The 22,514-nt window shown below is 39.1% G+C and overlaps 1 protein-coding gene across 1 annotated transcript; it reads right to left on the reverse strand.

Moving 5' to 3' along the window:
* si:dkey-178e17.1 (tricarboxylate transport protein B, mitochondrial) lies at positions 1–22,013 on the reverse strand. Its single transcript, XM_061729497.1, has 9 exons — positions 21,738–22,013; positions 8,514–8,621; positions 7,437–7,536; positions 3,628–3,766; positions 3,093–3,177; positions 2,857–2,961; positions 2,371–2,486; positions 2,213–2,286; positions 1–1,300 (listed from the first exon to the last, which is right to left on the reverse strand). The coding sequence occupies exons 1-9, from the start codon at positions 21,847–21,849 to the stop codon at positions 1,186–1,188; spliced, it is 954 nt and encodes a 317-aa protein (XP_061585481.1). The 5' UTR covers positions 21,850–22,013; the 3' UTR covers positions 1–1,185.
* Between the last annotated feature and the right edge of the window lie 501 nt (positions 22,014–22,514).

Here is a 22,514-nt window from a genome sequence, read left to right on the forward strand (position 1 = left end):
AAGGATCTTGTTAATTTATTTTTACATTTCCAATTTTGTAGCCCGTCAGACGTATCTGGTGACTGATGCAGAGAACAAATGCAGGAGGAAGAATCAGATATTAAAAACCTGCCTCTGTCTTAACCAGAGGACATAAACTGAATGGCACACGTGTGGTTAAAACATGATGAACAGATGATGAACAGATGATGAACAGATGATGAACAGTACTGCTTCCACAATGAGGGACAGACTTTTTTTTTCTAAATAGCGTCATTGTGGAATTTATGAGAAATTATGGCAATTATATAATCTCAAATCATCTTTAAATTACCTAATAACATAAGAAAAACATGACTAATTTGGCACAGATGAATAGCTAATAGTCTCACAACTACATTTAACATACATCTCTGAATAAATACATTTATTTCTCGACATGATTCACATCACATGATCTGTTATTACACTTTTACTCTTAACACATGTTCATACCATAACAGGTTTGGCATTTCATCAGGATTTAAATATGATAAAGTAAACTCTAAGGCTTTTGATAAACAACAATAGAATCCACGCTGTATAAAAATAATTGGCTTAATATAATTGTAAAATAAAATCTATTAAAGGCCTGGCTACAGAACGTGCTGCAATCTATGTGGCTGTCAAACTGCAACCAGCTGCAGTCTGGCTCCTCTGGATTTAAAACCATCTGAGGCACAAGAAGAGACAGATATGAATGCCAACATAAGAAAATCCACAATAACACCTGTACCATCGCAGTAAACATCAGTAAAACAGCTGTGAACAGTTCTCCGCTGCAGGGTATTTCACAGAGCAGGTTGACATAGAACAAGAAGCAGACAACCTGAAAAGGGATCTGCGTTTACCAGCAGCAGCATTCTGGTTTATTTCACATTTAGAAGCCAGAAATATTTCTCCTGGTTAAAGTATTTTTTTTTTCTTCACAGTTACATGTCTAAACGTTATCATCCCACTTTGTGAAAGACCCTTGGTTCTTGATGCTGATTACAGTGAGCATCCTTTCTCTGAAACCTCTGTTCACTTTGACTTCCGGGTCAGCATATGACACCGATCTAAGTTCAGCTCACTGTCTCAAATACTTTAGAGCTGGTTTTAAAATACATAAAAGGTCTGCTAAACTTAGATCTGTGAAACTCCTGTCTTCTTTGAGTACGCAGCAGCTCATTCTGTCTTCCAGACGTTATTCAGGACCTTCACCACCTCCTCATAGATGATGAAAACTATGGCCACGTCCAGGCACACACGGCCGAGCCGGGGTACCGTCCCTTTGTAGAAACTACGGATAAACAAAACAGAGGAGAAATATTCAAGCATTGGTTTTTGAGAAAAATGCATATATACCTGTATATATGGGTGCAGATCCCGGGGGGGACGGGGGGGACATGTCCCCCCCCAATTTCTGAAAAACATGAATTGTCCCCCCCAATAAAAATATGATTTTCATGATTTTGTTGTGTCTACTGGTCAGATTGATGATAAACAGGGCAACATGGGTACATTTTGTTGACAATTTTCATGATTTAGTTGTCTCTTCTCTAAATGAATGACTATATAAATGAATGAATATGAATTTATTGTCAAGTTGTATTATCCATGAGTTGTCTAGATACAGACAAGAAGAGTTAGCCTATTAAGATACAGGATCTCTTCTTCCAGGGAGTCCTGGAAAATGACAGATGAAAACGAACATGGACATTTATGTAAATAAATTTGATGTTGGGTCAACTTGCGCTGTGTTTATTGTTTTTTAGAACTGTTTACCACCATAACTGTGTTAAAACATGATCAGTTAGTTTAAACAACTTGTTTAGGGCTCCATATTTCATCCATATATCAATTGATTGTGCATAAAGTAGTCCCGTAGGATAAAAGGAAGATGGTGAGAAGAATTTGAGATGAGTAGACACTACATGCCCAAAACCCTTAAAATTATGATTTATGAATATAACAGTTAAGTAAGCAGTGACACACACTGTTGGCTGTTTAGGACAAATAAACAAGAAAGGTAAGCACAATAAATGATTCCCTGTGCAGTATTTTTTGGCGAGCCTTTACCAATTTATGGCATGGTATGAGTTGCATATTGGCAAAAAATTAAAAATTAAAATCACGTTGGTGTCCCCCCCAATCCTGACATCGGATCTGCACCCCTGCCTGTATACTAAGAAGCAAGTGGAGGTCTACTCACGCTGCTACGCCTTCATGTCTGAGGATCTTCACAGCACAGTCCAGTGTGCTTTTATATTTATGAGCTTCCAGGCCCTTGAGATAAAAACAACAGCAGTTATAGCTATCTTTTGTGACACCTGCAACCATTTCCCACATGTTTTATAGCAGATTGTGCACCTGCATCCTTGTCTTGATGACATCTAGCGGAGTGTTTCCAAATACGCTGGCCGCCCCTGCGATGGCTCCAAAGGCTCCAGTCATTAAGGGATTAATAGATTTGTTTGGGTCATCACCTAGTAGTGCAAAAGACAGCATGCCAGTCAGAGACAACGATGTACAACTGGTGGGTTCAGCACACAATCAGAAGCAACCCTGAACACTTTAAGACTGCAATTTTTGATGAAACCCTGCAGGCCGTTTTCCCCGAGATCTGAATCTCAGACAATAGTTGTCGTAATTCTACACAACACGCTGAACTCTCAAGCTCATATCATGCTGTCCCTATTTCTCTAAATATGCACTGAGGACCTTAATTGGCCTTCACAGTGGCAAACAAAGACCAAACCAAAACCCCAGTGACAACAGCAGTGCTTATCTGTGAGGAAATACCCTCTACTGCAAATTAACCACATGCAAAAAGTTCACATTCTTCAATAAACTGACCTTTGTACCAGTTCTTAAGAGATGTCATCACATAGAAGCGGATGGCCTGGTTGGAGCCTTGTTTGAGGACTGTTGCAGTTAGACCCTGATATGTCCCTTTTAATCCTGTGCAGGCAGGAAGTGAGAGATGAACTTGGTTAAACCTTCATCTGTTAGTAATGCCACACTTTCAGCTGTATTACACAGTCTGACCAACAGGTGTCAGGTGAATTACACGCACTGAATCCGTCTCCTACCGTGTGTGTGGACGATCTCTCTGACTCCGTGGAAGAAGCCCCTGTATTTGGGGTTGGCTGAGGTCTGGTCATGAATGAATTTAACCTTGGGAGATAAAGAAAGAGAAACAAAGTGACCAGAACAGACAGTGTTACTTTACTGGGAGGGCACTTGGGTTGGTGGAAATTATAAAAAGGTTTATTTAGTCTAACTTTCTTTCAAATATACTTTTTACTGAAATAGATAGAGAAATATGTCATCAAGTCCCTTCCAGTGAATATTACTCATACACTGACATTTTTTCATCTATAATACTCCTTTTTGTGCTCTTGACTCGCCTACATTTTCTTTCAGAAAAACAGATTCCTATTCAAAAACAACTTCAACAAATCCTACAATTACAAAAATACTAGTTACAAAGTATAACAAAGTATGAATGGAATTTAAGTTTCTTGTACTGTTTAATCAGACTGGCTGATAATCCATGACTTAAAAAAAAGATAAAAATAGTAACACAAATGGGTACATCTCACTAAAGATAAGTAAGTATCAAACCTTGATAGTTTCCATGGGACAAACCACCAGCACGGCCTCCATGACCCCGGCCCCGAGCCCACACAGCAGGCCCCTGGTGCTGTCCAGCCGGCCAGACTCATCCTTCGCATGGTTACTGAGGAACTCGAACACCCCAAACCTGACAAGGAGGGCAGATGCAGTTATGAGTTTTGAGAAAGGTGAGTGAACAAGTGGGCTGTCAACTCTGACATCGATTCAGAAGCTGAAACTGATGCTTAAGAAGCAAAGTCTTCCCTTTTCTCTAGAAGCCATCGTATTTTCACAAGCTTTACACGTGCTGGAGCCTGTTTGCAACAGACATGTGTGTGTATTCATGCTTGTACTGTATGATGAACAGAGATGGGATTTTAGGGGTTGATCAGTACTAGTGGTGGGTGGGAAGAAAAAAAAAATCGATATTGCAATATATTGTTGCGCTCTCTGTTGCAATAAATAATCGATAAAATGACGGCATTTTATTACAACACACATAATGGATTAAGCGGTTGTCACCGCACTATTGTTCATGCACTTCAATTTGTCCAGCTGTCCAGTGTTTACATTTACAAGACTAGCAGGCAGTGAGGTACTATACAAATGCACTTTCTTTGTACGTTGTAGGAAGTTTTGGCATTGAATAAATGCATAACAGACGTTTTCCTTTTTATGGGTATTTTTTCTTTTTCAGTCACATATATCGTGATATATCATTGATGAAATTTCTTAAAAATATATCGAATATCATAGATATCGTGTATCGTGATATTATCGTTATCACGGGCCACACACATATCGCCACAGTATTGAATCGTGAGTTACTCGTATCGTCCCACCCCTAATCAGTACCAAGAGAGGAAGTTTAATTGAAGGTAAACCGACAACCAAAACCTTTGTAAATGCAGTTTCTTTACACAGCTTCATAAAAAGATCACAATCATAACTTAATAGTACACCAATGTAAACCAGAGGTGACATTTCAAACACTGTAAGACTTCAGTTGGTTTATTGCATCAACCCCACTCAGCTTGTGTGTTTGATAAAAAGTCATAAATGGGCCAAATAAAACAAACAAATGAATGGTGAACGTCATATTGTAGGGTAAGCTAATGAGTCCCCTTGTATAATCTGTGGAAATAAAAAGTGTTGTCCGTGAAATGAAGCAGGAGAGGGAGTGGTGTAAACTAATTTCCTCCTGGCGAGCACAGATACAAGCGGAATCACTGAAAGGCACGGAACTTCCTCCCTATACATATTTTTAATGGAGACGGACCGCTGAAACTGCAAAATGTGTTGGATGCTTTAACTTAGTTGTCCTGCTGCATCCTCCTTAAAGTTCAGCTGCAGCGTCCCTGAAACCGACGCGTGCAATCAGAAAATGTTGTGCCAGCGAGCCTTTTACAAGGAAGGTTATTTATAGGGGGAATTGGATTGTGGTGACAGCAGGACACTGCCTGGTACATTTAGCAAAGAGGAGGGGGGGACAGACACCTGCACTTGATGAATGCCTTGTTTTCCTTCATCGTCGCTCAGACCGCCTGAACCGTCATCGCAGCTCAAACAATATTCATTTCTTATACAGAGCTGTCTTCCATCGGGAAGATTGATGGTTCGGTCATCAGCTCATCCAAATGTAGACACGTCCTCGATAAGACGCTGAACAACGCGTAGAATTCAATATGTTAATTTGCCTGTGTCTGCATTTTTGTGTGAAAGACTGAAGAATGAGGTTAAAAGGCAGTATATATGTGCAGACCAATTACCATTTACACACAGCTCATATCATTTTAGCGTTTTTCCCCATCTGCCTTTCCATTGAAAGATTTTCCTCTGCTCATTAAGTTTCCACATCTGGTCCTCTGCACATTCCCTCTACTTTAAAAGACAAGCTTTCCAGTTAACTGTCTCTTACTGTCAAGCTGGAACCAACAACACATGAAAAATGAAGTCCTTTCTCTCTATGCACCACACTCACTAGCTTTTGGGAATGAAAGGGATACGGTATCAGTCCACATGTGGCGTGCTGAGACTGCACAGAGATGGCTGTGCTCCTATTAACTAACCCTGCAGAACAAGTAGGATTCATTAGAGGCTGCCAGACAGAAATATGCCACTGTCAGGAATGCTTTTCCCCCAATTTATTTAACATGTGGATTAAACTTTTCAGTTGAAATGTGACACATCTTTTGGCCGACGTCCACAGTCAGAAATGAGTCATCCTCGGCAGTGGAGTGGTGCCCAATCATCGTTAAAGGGTTTTCCAGAAGGTCACCCTTCAGATGAGAAAATGAGGCGAAGAAGGGATGAAAACATCGCAGAAGAGATGACTGGGCAGTTGGGATAAAAAGATGTCGATGTGGGGGAAGGGTTAATGGGAGGGGAAGATGAGGCACTCGACTATATGTCCCTCTGTCGTATCTGCCACAGTACTCTATAGTGCATGATAGTATAGAGGTAATCAGCTAATGGGATGGAGGAGGAGAAAGAGTAGGGAAGTGGGAGGAGAGAAAAACAGTTAGAGGAGGAAAGATGAGAATGGATGACGAAAAAAGTCTGGCCAAGCAGCGGTCAATGGAAAAGTGCCAAAGTATTCAATATAAGTGTAAAGTAACACTTCACCTTTTTGTCATCCTCAAGCTTCTTTTTTTGCTTACGTCTTTTGAGTGTTTGGTTTTTAACTTTCAGTTTAGAGAAATTTCAAAGAATCCTTCGATAATTCAAACCAAAGATGACTGTATTAATAGAAACAAATGGCCACGAACTGTAGGTACTGACTGAAAGATCAATATATATGGATGGATGGATGGATGGATGGATGGATGGATGGATGGATGGATGGATGGATGGATGGATGGATGGATGGATGGATGGATGGATGGATGGATGGATGGATGGATGGATGGATGGATGGATGGATGGATGGATGGATGGATGGATGGATGGATGGATGCATGGATGATTCTATTGGGATATACTTGGCTTATAATTCAGTTGAATTGAACTGTATTAAACTGGAGTGCATTAAGCCCGCTTTCTTGTGTTTAAAGTGTGTTGGGACGACTTGTGAAGTGGTGATATAAAAATAAAATGGAATTAAATTGAATAGAAGTGTAATTCCTGTGAGATAATTCTCCTGTCTCCTTTTAAACTCCCCTTGGAAATTATGCTGAAATCTGATTGATATGTTCAAGTGTCCCCCCACACACACACACACACACACACACACACACACACACACACACACACACACACACACAATCTCTGCAGCCCTTTTGAGACCCTGTCGGAGTTTGAATGGCATCTCGGCTCCGCGTGGCTGGGCCCGTCTCTCTATAGTGCAGACGCGCTCTACCCTCAAGCATATTACACATGAAAGAAAGAGAATGAAATGGTGAACAAAAAAGCCTCTGACTTCATTCAATGAGAGTGTGTGCATGCACAAGAATAATAATGTGCACACATGCACACATAAATGTCACTGCTATAAAAAAAGAAATTGCATAATTATACTGAATGCTTGTGTGGCGTATCTGCGAAGCGATTCAAAGTAGGGGATCCCCACATTTTAACTTAAAATTCTAAATGTATTTGATATACCTTTGTTGCACATATATACAGTCCATAATTATTAGAGATATATGAATGTAGTACAATAACATTTGATACCTGCAGTAACTAATTCATTTAAATGATTGAGGCCTATTTATTTTAGACATCATACATAAACAGCAAAAGATAGTCCCTGTAACAGGATATTATGTGATGAGTTTATGCACTTAATTCGGTTATTTCCGTCCAGTTGCTTAACATACCTGACAGCAGATTTGGGTATGGATCCATACAGCAGCGAGCTGAGTCCTCTGTAGAGGCCTTTAACGCCGTGACCTTGTACAGTCTGCCGCACACAGTCACCTGGAGAAAGACACGTACACGCATAGTACATATTACGTTTTTTAAAGAACTGTTATCAGTTTTGCAGTAAAAATGTGTTAATCCTAGGGTGTTATTGGCAATTCTATTCAAAACTACCTTGGTTGTTTTGAATAGTGGTTCCTGGGCGCTTTGGGATGTGTCATTGTATAAAGGCCGCCCCAGTTTGTAGCGATTGGTTCGGTACGTTCCAGACTCAAGGAAATGAGTAATTTTCTGGAATAAATGTACTTAGTTACAGGACTGTCTCTTTAAGTTTAAGATTAAGATTCCCAGAATATTCTAATTTTTTGAGATAGGATATTTGAGTTTTCTTAAACTGTAAATCATGATCAGCAATATTAAAATAATAAAAGGCTTGCAATATTTCAGTTGATTTGTAATGAATCCAGAATGTACGACATTTTTGTTTTTTAAATTGCATTACAGAAAATAAAGAACTTTATCACAATATTCTAATTTTCTGAGACAGTCCTGTATACTCTCCTTCTGAGTTTTAGTGCAGTAATCCTTGTGAGAAAACCATCAACATCATAGAAAGGAAGGAATGAGAATATTACTCATTTATGTCATGCGTAAATCTGACTGAAACTTCACGCGTCTTGGAGACATCAGTCCGCGTCGTGATATTAAGCCAAACAGAAAGCCGAGCATTAAATGCAACAGCTGTCTTGAGTGCTCATTAGCATAGTCTCCAATCCTCAGAACAGCAGCTGACATCACCACATCCTGGGTGTGTTTGTGTGCACTGCTGTGCACTGCTGTGCACGACAAGCCACTGTGCACATGCGCCTTTGTCTGTTCTAAGACTCATAAACAAGCGCAGCGACAGCCTGCCAGAATCTCTAATGTGGAAACCTGTGGATGGTGGGTAATTAGATAATGAGCTCCTGCGAGAGAGGAAATGGAAAAACAGAATATGGATGGATGGATGGATGGATGTGCAGATAGAGACTCACCTACTCCTCTATATTTTGGTGGGTTGGCCTTCTCATCCAGCTGTAGCTGCGTCTTCACGTATTCGGTGGGAAAGGTGATGCAGATCTCTATGCCGCCAGCAAGTCCACCTGGAAATTATACAAAATAAACAAACACGGTGTGGTTGCAGCTTTATTCAGTTTATGAATTACAAGGAGGTGCTGTTACATCATTGGTCATAACAAATGGATTTTAGTCCATAAACATTAAAAGCACGGCTGCCAGCAGAGGAAGAGTAACGAGCTGGGTGAAGATGAATCGGCTGCTCCTGCCATGACTAAACTCCACTGAGTGAACAAAGAAAATGTCAAGTGAGGAGTTTTACATCTCCTTCAAATGTTGGGCTGCTTTGCATTAATTATGTACTTTGTTTTATAGGAAAAATAAACTATGTAGAAAAAAGCAAATTGAGATATAAATGCTGGAGGATTCAGGCTGAAATCAGCCACATCTGAGCAGATGATGGCAAGTGTCCAAAACTGGAGCTAATGCCCAACACAGATGAGTCAAGGGAATAAGGGATGGAGAGAGGGCTGACATTAATTAAATTATCCACTCAGCCTGCAGGGAGGAGCTCCATTGCAGGGCCAAGACCGTCCATTAACTCAATGACACACACTCACTGTCCAAGCAGACACCCGTATCATGTATTTTCACAGAAGCATACAAAACATGAGCTCTAGATACAGTAGTTACGAAAAAAGGTTGCATTTTGAGAAACATTTTGTAGCACCGGGTGTGCATTTGTTGAGTCAGACTCAGAAAACCCACTAAGATCTTCAAAAACACAGCAACAAAATACAGAGAAAAAACATTTACTGCCGCTCTATGGAATGAGTCAAATTATGTGGTCCACAGAAAACTGATTTTAACAATACATTTCTTTCTTTTTTTTTCTTTCTGAGAAATACTGCAAAACATTTGCCTCACATTTATAGACTAATTATTCCCATCTATTGCACGAAATATAAAAAATACCCATCTATAGCAACATTGGGTGAGTCCTTTATATTAGTAGCCTATGAAAATACAAATGCCAATTTTTTTTCTTGCAAAGACAAATTACATTGCTGTTAAAAAGAAAGTGTATTCTGCAGTCTGGTTCTGTTGGTTCTGTTCAGAATATATCAGGTTAGATGATCAACACAGGATTTCAATGTTCGAAATGTTCCACACTTTAAACAAGGATTTAGAGATGTAGTCCTTTCAATAAAAACAAAAATTCATTATTATTATTATTGTTCTGAAATGAACCACAACAATCTAATGTAACCTTTAATATTCTCTCTGAAAGTAATTACTGCTTTCTAACTCAACAGGGATTATGTGGAAGAGCAGGGGTGAACTATAATTTATTACTGGTGGATTTTGGTGCTTTTTATTTTTCTCTGTGCTTTCAGAACTCAGACTTGTTATTCCAATGAAATATTTGTTTCTTTAAAATGTTAATTCATTTCATTTAACTCTGCATTTCAGGCCCTTCTCTAATGTCACTCCTCCCACTATGATTCATCGCTGCGTCACACCAGAAACATCTGAAGAAACACCAGAAAACATATCTAAAAGGTCCGATATAAAAACATAAGAGACACACTTGATGCCACACACCGGCATCAGAGTCTTGATCCAAAAATAAACTGGGTAAAAGCCAAAAGTGTAACCTATTGCTCAGGCCTTATCTCTATGTGTGACTCCTTTTAACAGAAGACTATTGTTCATTCAGGAAAGTCTGGGGGTTTTGTTTTTGTTTAGAAAAACTGTACATGCCCGGCAACAACACCATAGATTAAAAATAGAAAAAGAGAGAAAGGCAAAAGCATCACTACAGCATTATATCAACCAAATTACCAAATTACCAAAGTAAACATTCCATGTCTAACTTTTAACATACAGCACCGTTGGAAATCCTGCTGAAATCCTGTCTTCAAGTATTGTGTGTTTGATCTTTATGGACTGATGATGTTCTGAACCTGCAAAATGGTTTAATCTATGATGTATTACTGTAAATACAAATCAAAAATATATTCCTGATCATTCTGGATTTTTACTTAATTCACTTTTCAAAAAGAACTATAAACCATCTCATTCTTCTGATTATCTAAACATGTTATTATGATAACAGAAACCCCTAACTAAAACTTGCATTCACTCAACTTTTTAAATACTGTCTACAACTAAAGGGCGCTGGGATAAAACATATTTGCAGAAAAATGATTCATTTAAATTTACATCAAAATTTGCTCTGAAATTATTATAAGCATTTATAAATTACAATTTATGTTACATAATTATTTTTTCCAAACTTTGATCACCATTAATACGGAAGAGTATTAGGGCCATGCAGGAGAAAAAATATTTTGAGAGGGGAAGATTTTTTTTTATTGTGCACTTTGAGAAAAAGGTCGAAATGTCGAGAAAAAAGTCGAAATGTCGAGAAAAAAGTCAAAATTTTGTGAATAAAGTTGAAATTTCGACTTTATTCACGAAATTTCGACTTTATTCTTGAAATTGGATTTCAACATTATTCTCGACATTTCAACTTTTTCTCGACATTTTGACTTTTTTCTCGAAATTGTACTTCAACGTTAATGTCGACATTTCGACTTTTTTCTCGGCATTTCGACTTTTTTCTCGACATTTCAACTTTATTCACAAAATTTTGACTTTTTTCACAACATTTCGACTTTTTTCTCGAAATTGTACTTCAACATTAATCTCGACATTTCAACTTTTTTCTCAACATTTGGAATTTTTTCTCGAAGTGCATAATGAAAAAAAAATCTTCCTCCTCTAAAATATTATTTTTATTTTTCTCCTGCCTGGCCCTAATACTCTTCCGTACATTAATCTACAGTAAGATCACTGCTTATTTTAACCAATCACTCTCTCAATTACAGCATCAATAAGAATGAGAAATTCTTTAAGAACTGTCATCTGTGCTGAGCTGGCTGTCTTTGTGAGGAAATTCATGATCATTAAACAGTCACTTGCTCTAACTGTTACATTTTAGATTACCTGAAGTGAGCCAATCTACCACTAAGCCTTAAACTTGGCCCAAAAAAATGACTGCTGGTCTGAAAACCAACCTCACACAGATTTCTACACGAACAGACACCCTTAAATAACTGTCCAGTCCTCTCATCTTGTAGTAAAGTTAATGTGAATCAGCTGAGATGTGACAGAAATCACGAGCATTACGACGCTCTCCTCCAGCCATTCTGATTTAGGATCAGAGGATCATTGTGTCTCAGGAAGGAAGTAACAGGGAAGCTCATTCAGCTGATTTCAGCCAACTTCATGCTGCACGTGAAACCCACCCACTCAGCAACCCCCTGAAACACATGATCAATCCTGATCGGCCGTGCAGCAGCTGTGGACAAAATGCAGCTTGTTTGTCTGTTCAGCAGCCTGAATCCAGTACTTGTGCACTCACACACACATCGTCACACATGACACCGCAAATGACTCCTGTGTAGCTGCCAAACATGGGTTACACCAGCAAAATGGTCATTAATCTTTATCCTCGCAGGCTCGCTCTCCTCCTCACCCTCATCCTCCAACTTCTCCAGATTGTGTCGTAAAATCAATGCATCCTCACCGACTTCTGACAGTAATATTGCACATAAAACAAATTGAAATGCCAGTGGAGTTATATTCAGAAGGATGTGAAAAACAGGGACATGACAATACATCTACACAGCATTTCATAAAAACCTAAAGGTGAATAAAATAGCTTGCCTTTGGTATTGCACTGTTTAAAAATAACCGTTACTCTTAGGCCAGCCTACATTACCTATGAGCTTATAAATCAACACACCTCACACACATAGCTCAGACTGTTGTCACACCTTACTAAAAGTGTTGTTTTTTTTTAAAGGAAGAAGATTATATATGACAATAGAATACCTACTTCCAGAACCAGACGCATGAGTACTCTCTTGTCAGATGTGAACAGACATGTTATCAGACACGTACCAAAATGAAGGAAATACTTCATATTCGGTCATATCAAACTGGAACTGGACCTCCGTTATGGAACCATAACTGCTCACATAGGACCTTCTGCCTATAGTGGCTCTAACTCAAAGGTCAAGAAATTACCAAATAAAAAAAGACTAGAAAAAGCACTGGTGGTGAATATTCATCTTATGGGTAACACTCTATGACAGGGTTCAAGTCCACTTAAGGAGTTCAACACTCATGAATATACAGTTTTTAATCACAGAAAAGCATCAAATCTAAATAAATTAAAAGCTGGAAAGGTTAGGAAAAAATTGTTCCTTAATACATTTTTTCCTTAATAAATTCATCTATATTAGGGGTGTAACAATATATCGTGCCACGAAATTTCGCGATACAAAAACGTCACAATACGTGTCGTGGAGGTGACAAAGTGTATCGCGATATCGTGATATTGTGTTATTAATATTAATTTATTGTGTTGACTAGTAACGCACATCCGACCACGCATGCCGACCGCGCCTCGACCCGCGGACCAAAATCTTACTACGCTCAGAAGAAACTAGTACCGTTTTGCAGTCCCGATCACGGGAAAATATTTGTACTTGTATGAAACTGAAGATGCATAATGCAAACCTGACATTTACTTTTAGTTCAGTTTGTGGAAAATGGTTGGCCTGGCTTTCTCTTTAAAACTTAAACAGTTATAAAGCATTACAAACTGTAACAATAGGGCAAACGCACAGCATTGTTTTGTATTTTGTGTCTTTCAAATAAAAGACTATTTTTTTCCAGTCATATGTTCCTCATTCAAGGTTGTTAAAAAAATACTGCTATAATATCGTATCATATCGTAATCGTGACCTCAATATCGTGTATCGTACTGTATCGTGAGATTTGTGTATCGTTACACCCCTAATATATATATATATATATATATATATATATATATATATATATATATATATATATATATATATTGTATATATATGTATATATATGTATATATATATAATGTAAATAAGGACTTAAAGTTACAGCGACTTCTCTGCAGAGGAGAGAAATTCTGAGAAATCCACCTGACAGGTTGGCATACCTTCTGAAATTCTGTCCTGCCTGATGTTCAGTGCCACTAATGAGCACCCAACACATCTGCTCAACTAAGAACTTACCTTTTTAGTCAACAGGAAATGAGATTTCAGCCTGGTCTTCTGCCTCTCTTTTTTTTCTAGATTATTTTTGTAAAGCACTCATGCAGAAACATCTAAAGTGGCTCTGCTGCTTGCGGCCAGTGACTAGTTTATAATAAGTGGTCCAAAACAACCAAAAATATATTGTATATGTGTGTGAGTCTTATTTCTAATAATGTTTGTTTTTGCTGCAGAATGCAATATTACTTTGTTTGGTTGTTACTGAGACTTTTATCCTGCATGTTAAATTCTGTGGAGAGATGAGCAGAGCAGGGTAGAGGGGTCTGAGGGAAAACTGTTGTCACGTCCATATCTCTAGTCCAACATCACCAGAGGACTGATGCACTTCAAACATGAGGTGTCCCATTAACAGAGCTGGAATGTTTCTGTTTGCCTTGCGCAAAAGATGAAAGGAATTATTCATCTGACGTCTGGCCTTTCTTCTGTCCTGAACAACACTCTCCAATTTCCCACTGATTCTTAATTACGGAGAGGATGTTGATTAATTTTACATGGGGACTGCTTTGACTGCTTTAAACCCTGCAGGGTGCTGAGTATTTGCTGATTTACAATAAGAGGACGGCTAAACAGTGGTTGTTTTTGATATCACATTCAGCTGAGGACAAAGCTACAAGAGATGTTGTGTTACAACTTTTACATTTATATTACTTAACATGTAATTGTTAGTGTAAATATGTAACATGCTGCAAAGGTTAGCACTGTTGCCTCACAGTAAAAACGCGTTGCCACTTACAGGTACTGAGAGAAACGCTGCTCATTTTCTTACAATGCACTGTGCTGGTGCTAAAAATCTACAACTACAACACCCCAGTGTTCACATGGATGTTTATTTGACATGTGCTACCTGATAACATGTTCTTGCAGACAGTCTTCTTCACACTTTTTTACAAGAGCGCTCCCCTACAGTAGCAGTGTCCTCCAGCGGGATGGGAGGGAGGCCGCCAAAAAATGGTCTAAGTCGGGCTCAAAAAGACATAAAAAGGAGCCTATAAGGTATATATCTAGCGTCTAAACTCATAAAACACCAATCTGATGGGATTTGATGGCCTCTGTATCAGTACCAAGCACACAGTATTGAGCGATTGGTAGTAGTTATATAGTGATGATTGACATATAAATGTTATTTTACCATTTTACGACTCAGTGCTGCCACTTTGAAAACAAATCATAAACAAACTTAAAGGAGCTTGAGGCCGGATTGTGGCAGGATTTATGAAAAAAATATCCGTATACATTTTAAGTTTTCTAGTAATAATGTCAGATGAAGCGTTCCAAACCCAAAAGAATGAGCCCTCTAGTGTATCTCTCCTTTTCCTTGAACAGGCTGTGTGCTGCAAAATGTGCTGCAATTCGGTCCCGAATTTCCCGCGCTGGGCGGCGGATGTGACGTCACATGACGCTGCATGTGCGTTCTCCCCGTTCTCCCGTGCCGGTGTGGGTACCAGATTGTATCGGGCTGCAATATTTTCCCCGGAAGTGTGCATTTTTTCCCCGCGATGGTATTTTTTTGCCATGTTAAGCTAGGAAGGTAGTTTTTCACCATGTCTTCACATTCAAAACGTCTTTTTTGGCAATTGCGGATTAATCAGTGAGCGCTTAGTTGACGTTACATTTTTTTAATTATATTTATATAATGTATTATGACTATTTTGCTTAGACATTTACAGATTCAACAATGAGAACATATAGAGACATACACTTCTGTAAAGTCAGAAGCAGCAGATCATAGTGGAGGTAAAAGGGAGAAGAAACATATACAAGGAATTATCAGAATTATCAGTGATCTTACTCATCACGTACGGTCAAAAGCCAATCACAAGACGGAACGTCATCACGTACGGGGAGCCGGTAAAAAAAAGCAGGTGGGGAAAAAAAAGCACCGACACCGGCTTCACTGTTGGCTGCAGTACCCCCAACGGCCGTCGTGGTGAAGGGTGGCGCTAGAGAGTCTCATTTCTTAAAAGGAGCCTCATGCTCCTTTAAGAGAATATTTTGACTAGCTCTGATGCTAATAGCTTTTAGAACAGCAATCATTACTCAAAAGAAAAATGAAACAAATTTCAGCTTTTGACTTTTTATTGGTTGCCATAGAGCATCATCTTGTTCGGCATATTGAAATAGGTTTTACATCAGTTGGTCTTCCTGACACAACTCTCCCTGTTTATAAGGGCTTGGGATAGATAAGGTACAGATGAAAACTAAATGTGTGATAGGGGTCAGAGTAGGCTTGTTACCATCTAGTGGCCTGTTAGTCAGATCAGACCTACTTTTGAAACATCATTTTGATAACTAGCCTTTCCAGGTTTATAACTGAATCCTCTGTGATTATGATGATTATGACACTTGCGCTGACAAAACCAGTCATTTGACAAACATGCATCCAACCATCAAAACACCTGATAAGGTACTCACAACCACCTCTTTAATAATACCATGATAGTATTATGAAAAAAAATTAAACCCTCACACATTCATACAAGTACAAACAAGCTGAAAATAAAGCTGAAATAAAATGTTTTGCCATTGGATAGCGGTAACAAATACATTTAAGATGTAATATATGCCACATAAGTAAGTGTCCTTTAATATATCTATTGTTCTCTTAAAAACAAAAATAAACGTATTTTGCTGCATATCAAATGTGGTTTGGAGTGAATTGGATGTAGCCTGGGATCATAGGAAATGTAGTCTTTACAATACTGCCAATGGAAATTGGCAGTTCCATTGGGGACTGCCAATGGAAACTAGCTCTAGAGCTAAAATTGGCCGCATTTGCATTTTTAGTTCTAAATGTATATGAATGTACACTGTCCCTTCCCAAATAAACTGAATTGAATTGAATAAAAAAAAGCACAGATAATGTACAGCAATGTGGTAAAAACAATGTTCTCTAATATTATAATAATATTCATATTACATTCAGTCACATATAGTAACTTTAAACTGAGTTATTTTAGTTTTAATGCAATTGATATTCTAGCTCATTCAAATATTGCACAGTTACTGTATGTTCTACTGCAATCAGATTGAAAAGGAAATTCCAGCTCTGTTAGATAATTATTAAAATTTCTCATCGATAAAAAGGCTCTGGGTTAGAGCTTTGAAAAATGGCTAGAAAATAATTAGGGACTAATTGGCGTGGATGATAAACAGCACTGTACTTCTCTTCCATACACAGAGCTGGTCGGATACACCAGATCTAACACCACAATGACGCACTATTTCTGAGATTACATAGGCCAGATTACAAATATCTACAAAGTGTCATCTCTTTCTGATAATGCTGACATGTCACACACACACAAAAAAAATTGTGACTGTTACAAGTGAGCAGAGTGGAACATTTAGTCTTGCAGTGACAGATCTCGCCTTCAGGACTACACAACCAAAGCTGACCGAGGGAAAATAGGATTCTGCTGCCTTTAAAAGATTGCTGTGGGGCAATCATTTGTCAAATGTAAAGAAACGCTGTGAGTTTGAAACCAACAACGCAATTACTTAGAAAACTGATTAACTCTCAAGGAATTAACTTCTTCTCATGTAAAATAAGCTAAAAAAAAAAGTGGCTAATAAATGGAAGTCTAAAAGATGGAAAATCAAGGTCAGCAAATAATAAAAAAAATAAAAAAAACACCCACAACAACTACCATATTGTTCTATAAATCTTTAAAAAGGCATTCAAGGAAAACAGAGTCATATTGTGTCAAACAGTGCAAATATTTCAGTTATTTTACTTCTTTGTTTCTGTTTGTGCAGTTAACCAGCACCTAGTTGTTACACTTGGGGTGGTTGGGGTTTAAACGGATGACTACACCGTGATTTATCATTTCGTCTCCTGCTACTCGGAGTCTGCGAGCAGCAGTGGATGGGAGTGGACTCAGTGTGTCGCCTCTGACGCGAGGTAAGCCACAGTTTGATGAACCCTCGGAGCCTGAGAGGAGACAGCCACTCAGAAAACCCTAACTAGCTGCCTTAAAGCTGGAGAGGGAGAGATCGATGGAGGGGAGGAAAAGAACAGGAAACGTGACATGGAGAAAAGTCCAATGATAAAACTGTGTACTGCAGGATTTTCTGTGGCTCTGAATATGTTTCTCCAAAGCAGGAGGGATCAGTACTCGAGTTGAGGGGGGATGGCATCCCCCCCTGAAATAAAAATGATCAAAATCATCCCCCCTGTAAAACTGCCATCCCCCCTTTCCATCCTTATGTCATTTCATCAATGAATGTGGTTTTACTGCTATTTCAACATTTAGAGTCATCACCAGAAAAATAACACCAGAAAAATAACTAATTTGACAATTTTCACCTGTTTCAAGTAAATTTTCACCTGAAATAAGTAGAAAAATCTGTCAGTGGGACAAGATTTATCTTCTTATTACAAGCAAAAAAATCTTGTTCCACTGGCAGATTTTTCTACTTATTTCAAGTGAAAATCTACTTGAAACCGGTGAAAATTGTTCTTTTTTCCAGTGATGAGTCTTGTTCTAAGTGTTATGATATTTTACTAAAATGAGACATTTTAACTAGAAATAAGACAAATATTCTTGTTAAGATTTTGAGTTTTTGCAGTGATCCATTTTACTTATCCTGTGAAGGACAGAGTCATATTGATAAGTTCAGAAAACTGTTTTTTATTGTTGTGTTTTGATGTATTTGATGTAAGCCCAGTGGATATTTAAAGCTTACAGAAGGCTGCATTTAACTGCTGCTATGTCATTCCTGCAGTATTTCTGCAGGTGATTTGGTCAGTGCTATTATTTGTAATATATTATTTGTAATCAGCACAAATTATCTGTCCCCATATGATAAAATCCACCATCCCCCCCTGATTTTTTTTTACAACTCGAGTACTGGGAGGGATGTATATGAAAGCACAACCACAAACCCATTCAGACTGCTGTCTTCCCCTCAGGCCTGTCACAGATAAAACTCCGCTTTCTTCCACGTCTCAGCTTCAGTCATCGTCCCTGGCTGTTCAGGAGAGACTTGAACTGGCCAATGGGAAAGAGCAGAAAGAGCTGGCAGAAAATGATGCTCCCCTCCTCCCAACTGCTATCACTGTGGACTCCAATCCATTAAGCTTTGACCTTCTACTTGCTTTGTCTACGTGGAGCCACCGGGCACGTACCAGTGACTCCCTCTGTCTGCGAAGACGTGCTGCCACCCGTAACAGATACATCTAAGGCAGCGTTAAAACAGCAGAAGTGGTGTCATCTGGAGCTCGGTACCAGAAGATCTCACAGGACTTTGTGGCATTGCAAAGTAAACTACCATCCATGGTTTTTGGTTGGAAAAATCTCAAGTCAGACTCAAAGAGACCATCTATGGATCAACCCAGAGATGGCACTGACACACTTTCATTATCAAAGCCTTGACAGACAAGTCGTCTCTTGGTGATAGTGAGGCCTGAAAGAGTCGCAGAAAGCACAGAGTTGAGAACTTGAAATCACAACACTTTTGCAAAACTAGACAGACAGGCCTGACACGAGATAAAACCGCACTGTACAGTTCAGGGAAAAGGGAGCAACCCTGGGCCATAACCAGTCAATCAGGCTGCACGGGACTGATGGGGGAAGAGGAAGGGCTCGCAATGTTCACCGTACCGTCAGCAGCTGGCAGGACGACATGAGGCTGGAGATTTACTCCTGCTCACATTCCACTGACTTCAAACTTATTACGTTTTCAGCTGTTTCTAATGTTATAATTCAATCTGAATTTTTTTAGGATTGACAAGAACAATGTGTTGATTGATAATAAGCAAGATAATGGTGACTTATGTATAATGTATAATCCCTATCCTAAATTAAGATTTCAAACGAAACAAATGATATTACTGTACAGAATCATATGTTAATCAGATACATTCATGAAGAAACCTTTTCCTTGGTTTAATTTCTTGCGGTCCCGTGACCCTGTACAGGATTGAGCGGCTATAGCAAATGGATGGATGGAATTTCTTGCAGTTATTTCTAGTGCACATTGTGCAGCCCAACTATTGGATGGACCAACATTATCATGAGTCCTTCGTATGAAGTAAATGTGGAAGACAGTTCAGGGCGGTTGTTTGCTAAGTGGTGTCCATGAACATTAAATTATGGCAAATAACAGTCGCATGATACATGTCTGATGACAGTCTCTATATCTCCAAACAGACACTAAATCTCTAGTTACCGTAAATACAAATACATGATATTTACACATACATGTATGCTCTTATACGCCTAAATACTTGTTTTGAGTGACTAGCTGTGTCCAGATTTAACATGCTGTGTTTATTATTGAGTATTTAAGGGGGAAAAATGAAGAAGGTCTGAATTAATTCTCTGTTGCAACAGGGGAAAAAATCTAAAAGAATTTCTTAAGACCTGTAAAACATTCAGCAACTGATGGCTGCAGAGGCGCAACACTCAAATCAAGAAAGAGCTGCCAAGTATCAGCATGTAGCCTTAACAGAGGCTCTTCATCAACCAGAGCTACTCAGAGGTCTTTGTGGGGGGAGGGAAGCAGAATTTTGTCATATAAAAGCAAAAAAAAAAAACTTCTCCTGACAGAAGTTTCAATGTAAAGATTTGTCCTTTTCATTTCTGATAATTAATATGTTCACAGAGGCAATCTATTGATTCCAGGCTGTGAAAGAATCAAAATTATCTATAAGGTGAAGTAAATCTTTTCCTTTTCAACAACAATAGGCATTTATCATTAAGAAATACTATGGTAAGCCATGTATTTATAATACTGATTTGGTCAGTTTTTATGACCTAAGAAAGCAAAAGCATGAACACTTATTTTCTGCAATCACACAAAGTGACAACAACAAAAAAACAGTCCCATCTTCTCCGAGTTTAGTTTTGCACAAAAAGCACCTACGAAAAATCGCCTGAAGACCAAATGTTCAGCATTTAAGGAGTTCCTTGTGATACATCCCCAGTCCTCTCCCTGAGACAGAGTGGCTCCATTGTCTCAGGAGAGAGTCCTCTCGCTGACATCACTGCACTCTCTTCTAATGTCATTATGTAAAGAGCACTGGAGGAGGCTAAAATGAAATCACTGCAGTAGGTAAGGACTGACCATGACAGGACAGAGGAGCAGAGGATGGAAAGTACTTGAGCTCTTTATACTGAGCTCTCAAGACTGTTTAGCAATTGCAACATCTTCAAGGACCGGTGGTTCAGAATGATGTGTGGGGAGAATCCGATAGAAAAGGTGCAACTCTGTTTCATCAGTTCATGCGTTTCTGAGAGCAGATCTGCTGCAGCTTGGATTTATTTACTCACCTAAAAAAAACTCTAACACAAATAAAAATTAATTCAGCGTATTCATTTATGTCTTGGATTTATGAAGCCACAATGTGTATGGCGTGTTTTCAGATTTTCTTTCATTAACTTTTAAAGGGACGCTTGTCTACAAATGCCAAAAATAATACTCCAGTAACATTTTTACAAAGTGTTACACATGGTGCTGAACGCATCTAGTAACTTTCTCAACTTCATTTAAAAAAAGAAAAGACTAAGGAAAAATATTTATTTTTCCTATTTTTTATTTTTTTTTATTGTATTTTTATATTTTCAGCCACAAAAAGAGGGGTATACCTTAGATACATAGAACACAAACCCCCACAACTCAATTTCCAAAGTCCATACATATGGTACCAAAACATATTTCATAGTGCTATAATCATGCCAAATATACTAACCAAAAATTCTACTCAATGCACTAATTGAGAATACCAGATAGTACTACCCTATCTGTTCTATCAATGACTCTGAAATAATAATTAAAAAGTTAAATAATATTCCTACCTACTTCTTGATGAAGGGGACTTAAAAAAAAAAAGTAGGAAGCACTTAATGTCATTACTTTCTTATTTTTCCTATTTTTACGCCGTCTTGTTGCGCACCATGAAACGGCGCACTGTCATAAACCAGCGCAACTGTTTTAAACACTTGTGCAAGACTTTATAATAATAAATAATACCCGCACGAACATTTCAATCAACTGAGACTTTTCTGTGCTAAACATCCGTGTGAAACTTACCTGCCAGGATCGCTTTCCCCGGGTGGGTGAGTTTGGCTTTCCCGGCGGGCGCTGCCGCCGCCAGACAGCGCGGTCTGACAAACGGGCTGAAAATGTGACTTTTATCCTGCATGATTACGCGATCAAACCAACAAAATCGTCTAGACTGATGTGATTTCTCCGTATGTGGATGACAGAGATGTATTATTTATTTATTTCTCCAAAGGAGAGAAGAGAGCGCAACACATGTGCGGCTGCTGCTGCTCCTGATGCAGGTGATCTGTGGCTGCCGGCGGGGGCGGATCCAGCAGGGGAGCGGGGATCGACCCACCGACATGTGTTGTCTGTAACTATGGTGACGCCTTATCTCGCCTCTCGTGCGTAAAAGCGCAAAGAAGGGCGTAAACAATGACGCACGGATTCGCTTGTCTGCTGTAACTACGAGTTTTTTTCCCCCTTAATATTGATGCACTTTTACAGCCACCGACGTGGATCTGTGATATGACGGTGATTAAGTCGCACTGGGGGAGTTCAGCCTAATTTATGGTTCCGCGTTAAATCGACGCAGAGGCTACGCCGTACCCTACGCCGTAGGGTACGCGACGACGCACACCGTACGGTGCGCGTCGCCGCGTATCCTACACCGTAGGTTCTGCGTTGGTGTAACGCGGAACCATAAATCAGCCTCTACAGGGGCGGAGAGAGCATGCACCGGCCGCTTTCCTCCTCGGCAGAAAACAAGGGCGGGGCGCAGCTCGTCTTCTCCCCATCACACATGGAAACTGCTGAACCAGGAAA

Source organism: Cololabis saira, chromosome 9 (genome assembly GCF_033807715.1).
Source record: "Cololabis saira isolate AMF1-May2022 chromosome 9, fColSai1.1, whole genome shotgun sequence".
Classification (NCBI taxonomy): Eukaryota; Metazoa; Chordata; class Actinopteri; order Beloniformes; family Belonidae; genus Cololabis; species Cololabis saira.

Excerpts from the sequence above, each read along its gene's own strand:
- si:dkey-178e17.1 (XM_061729497.1), bottom strand. The coding sequence starts at position 21,849 with ATGCAGGATAAAAGTCACATTTTCAGCCCGTTTGTCAGACCGCGCTGT. Across the intron at positions 3,178-3,627 it reads GTCCCATGGAAACTATCAAG|GTTAAATTCATTCATGACCA; the intron begins GTTTGATACTTA and ends TTATCTCCCAAG. Across the intron at positions 2,287-2,370 it reads TCATCAAGACAAGGATGCAG|GGCCTGGAAGCTCATAAATA; the intron begins GTGCACAATCTG and ends TTTTATCTCAAG.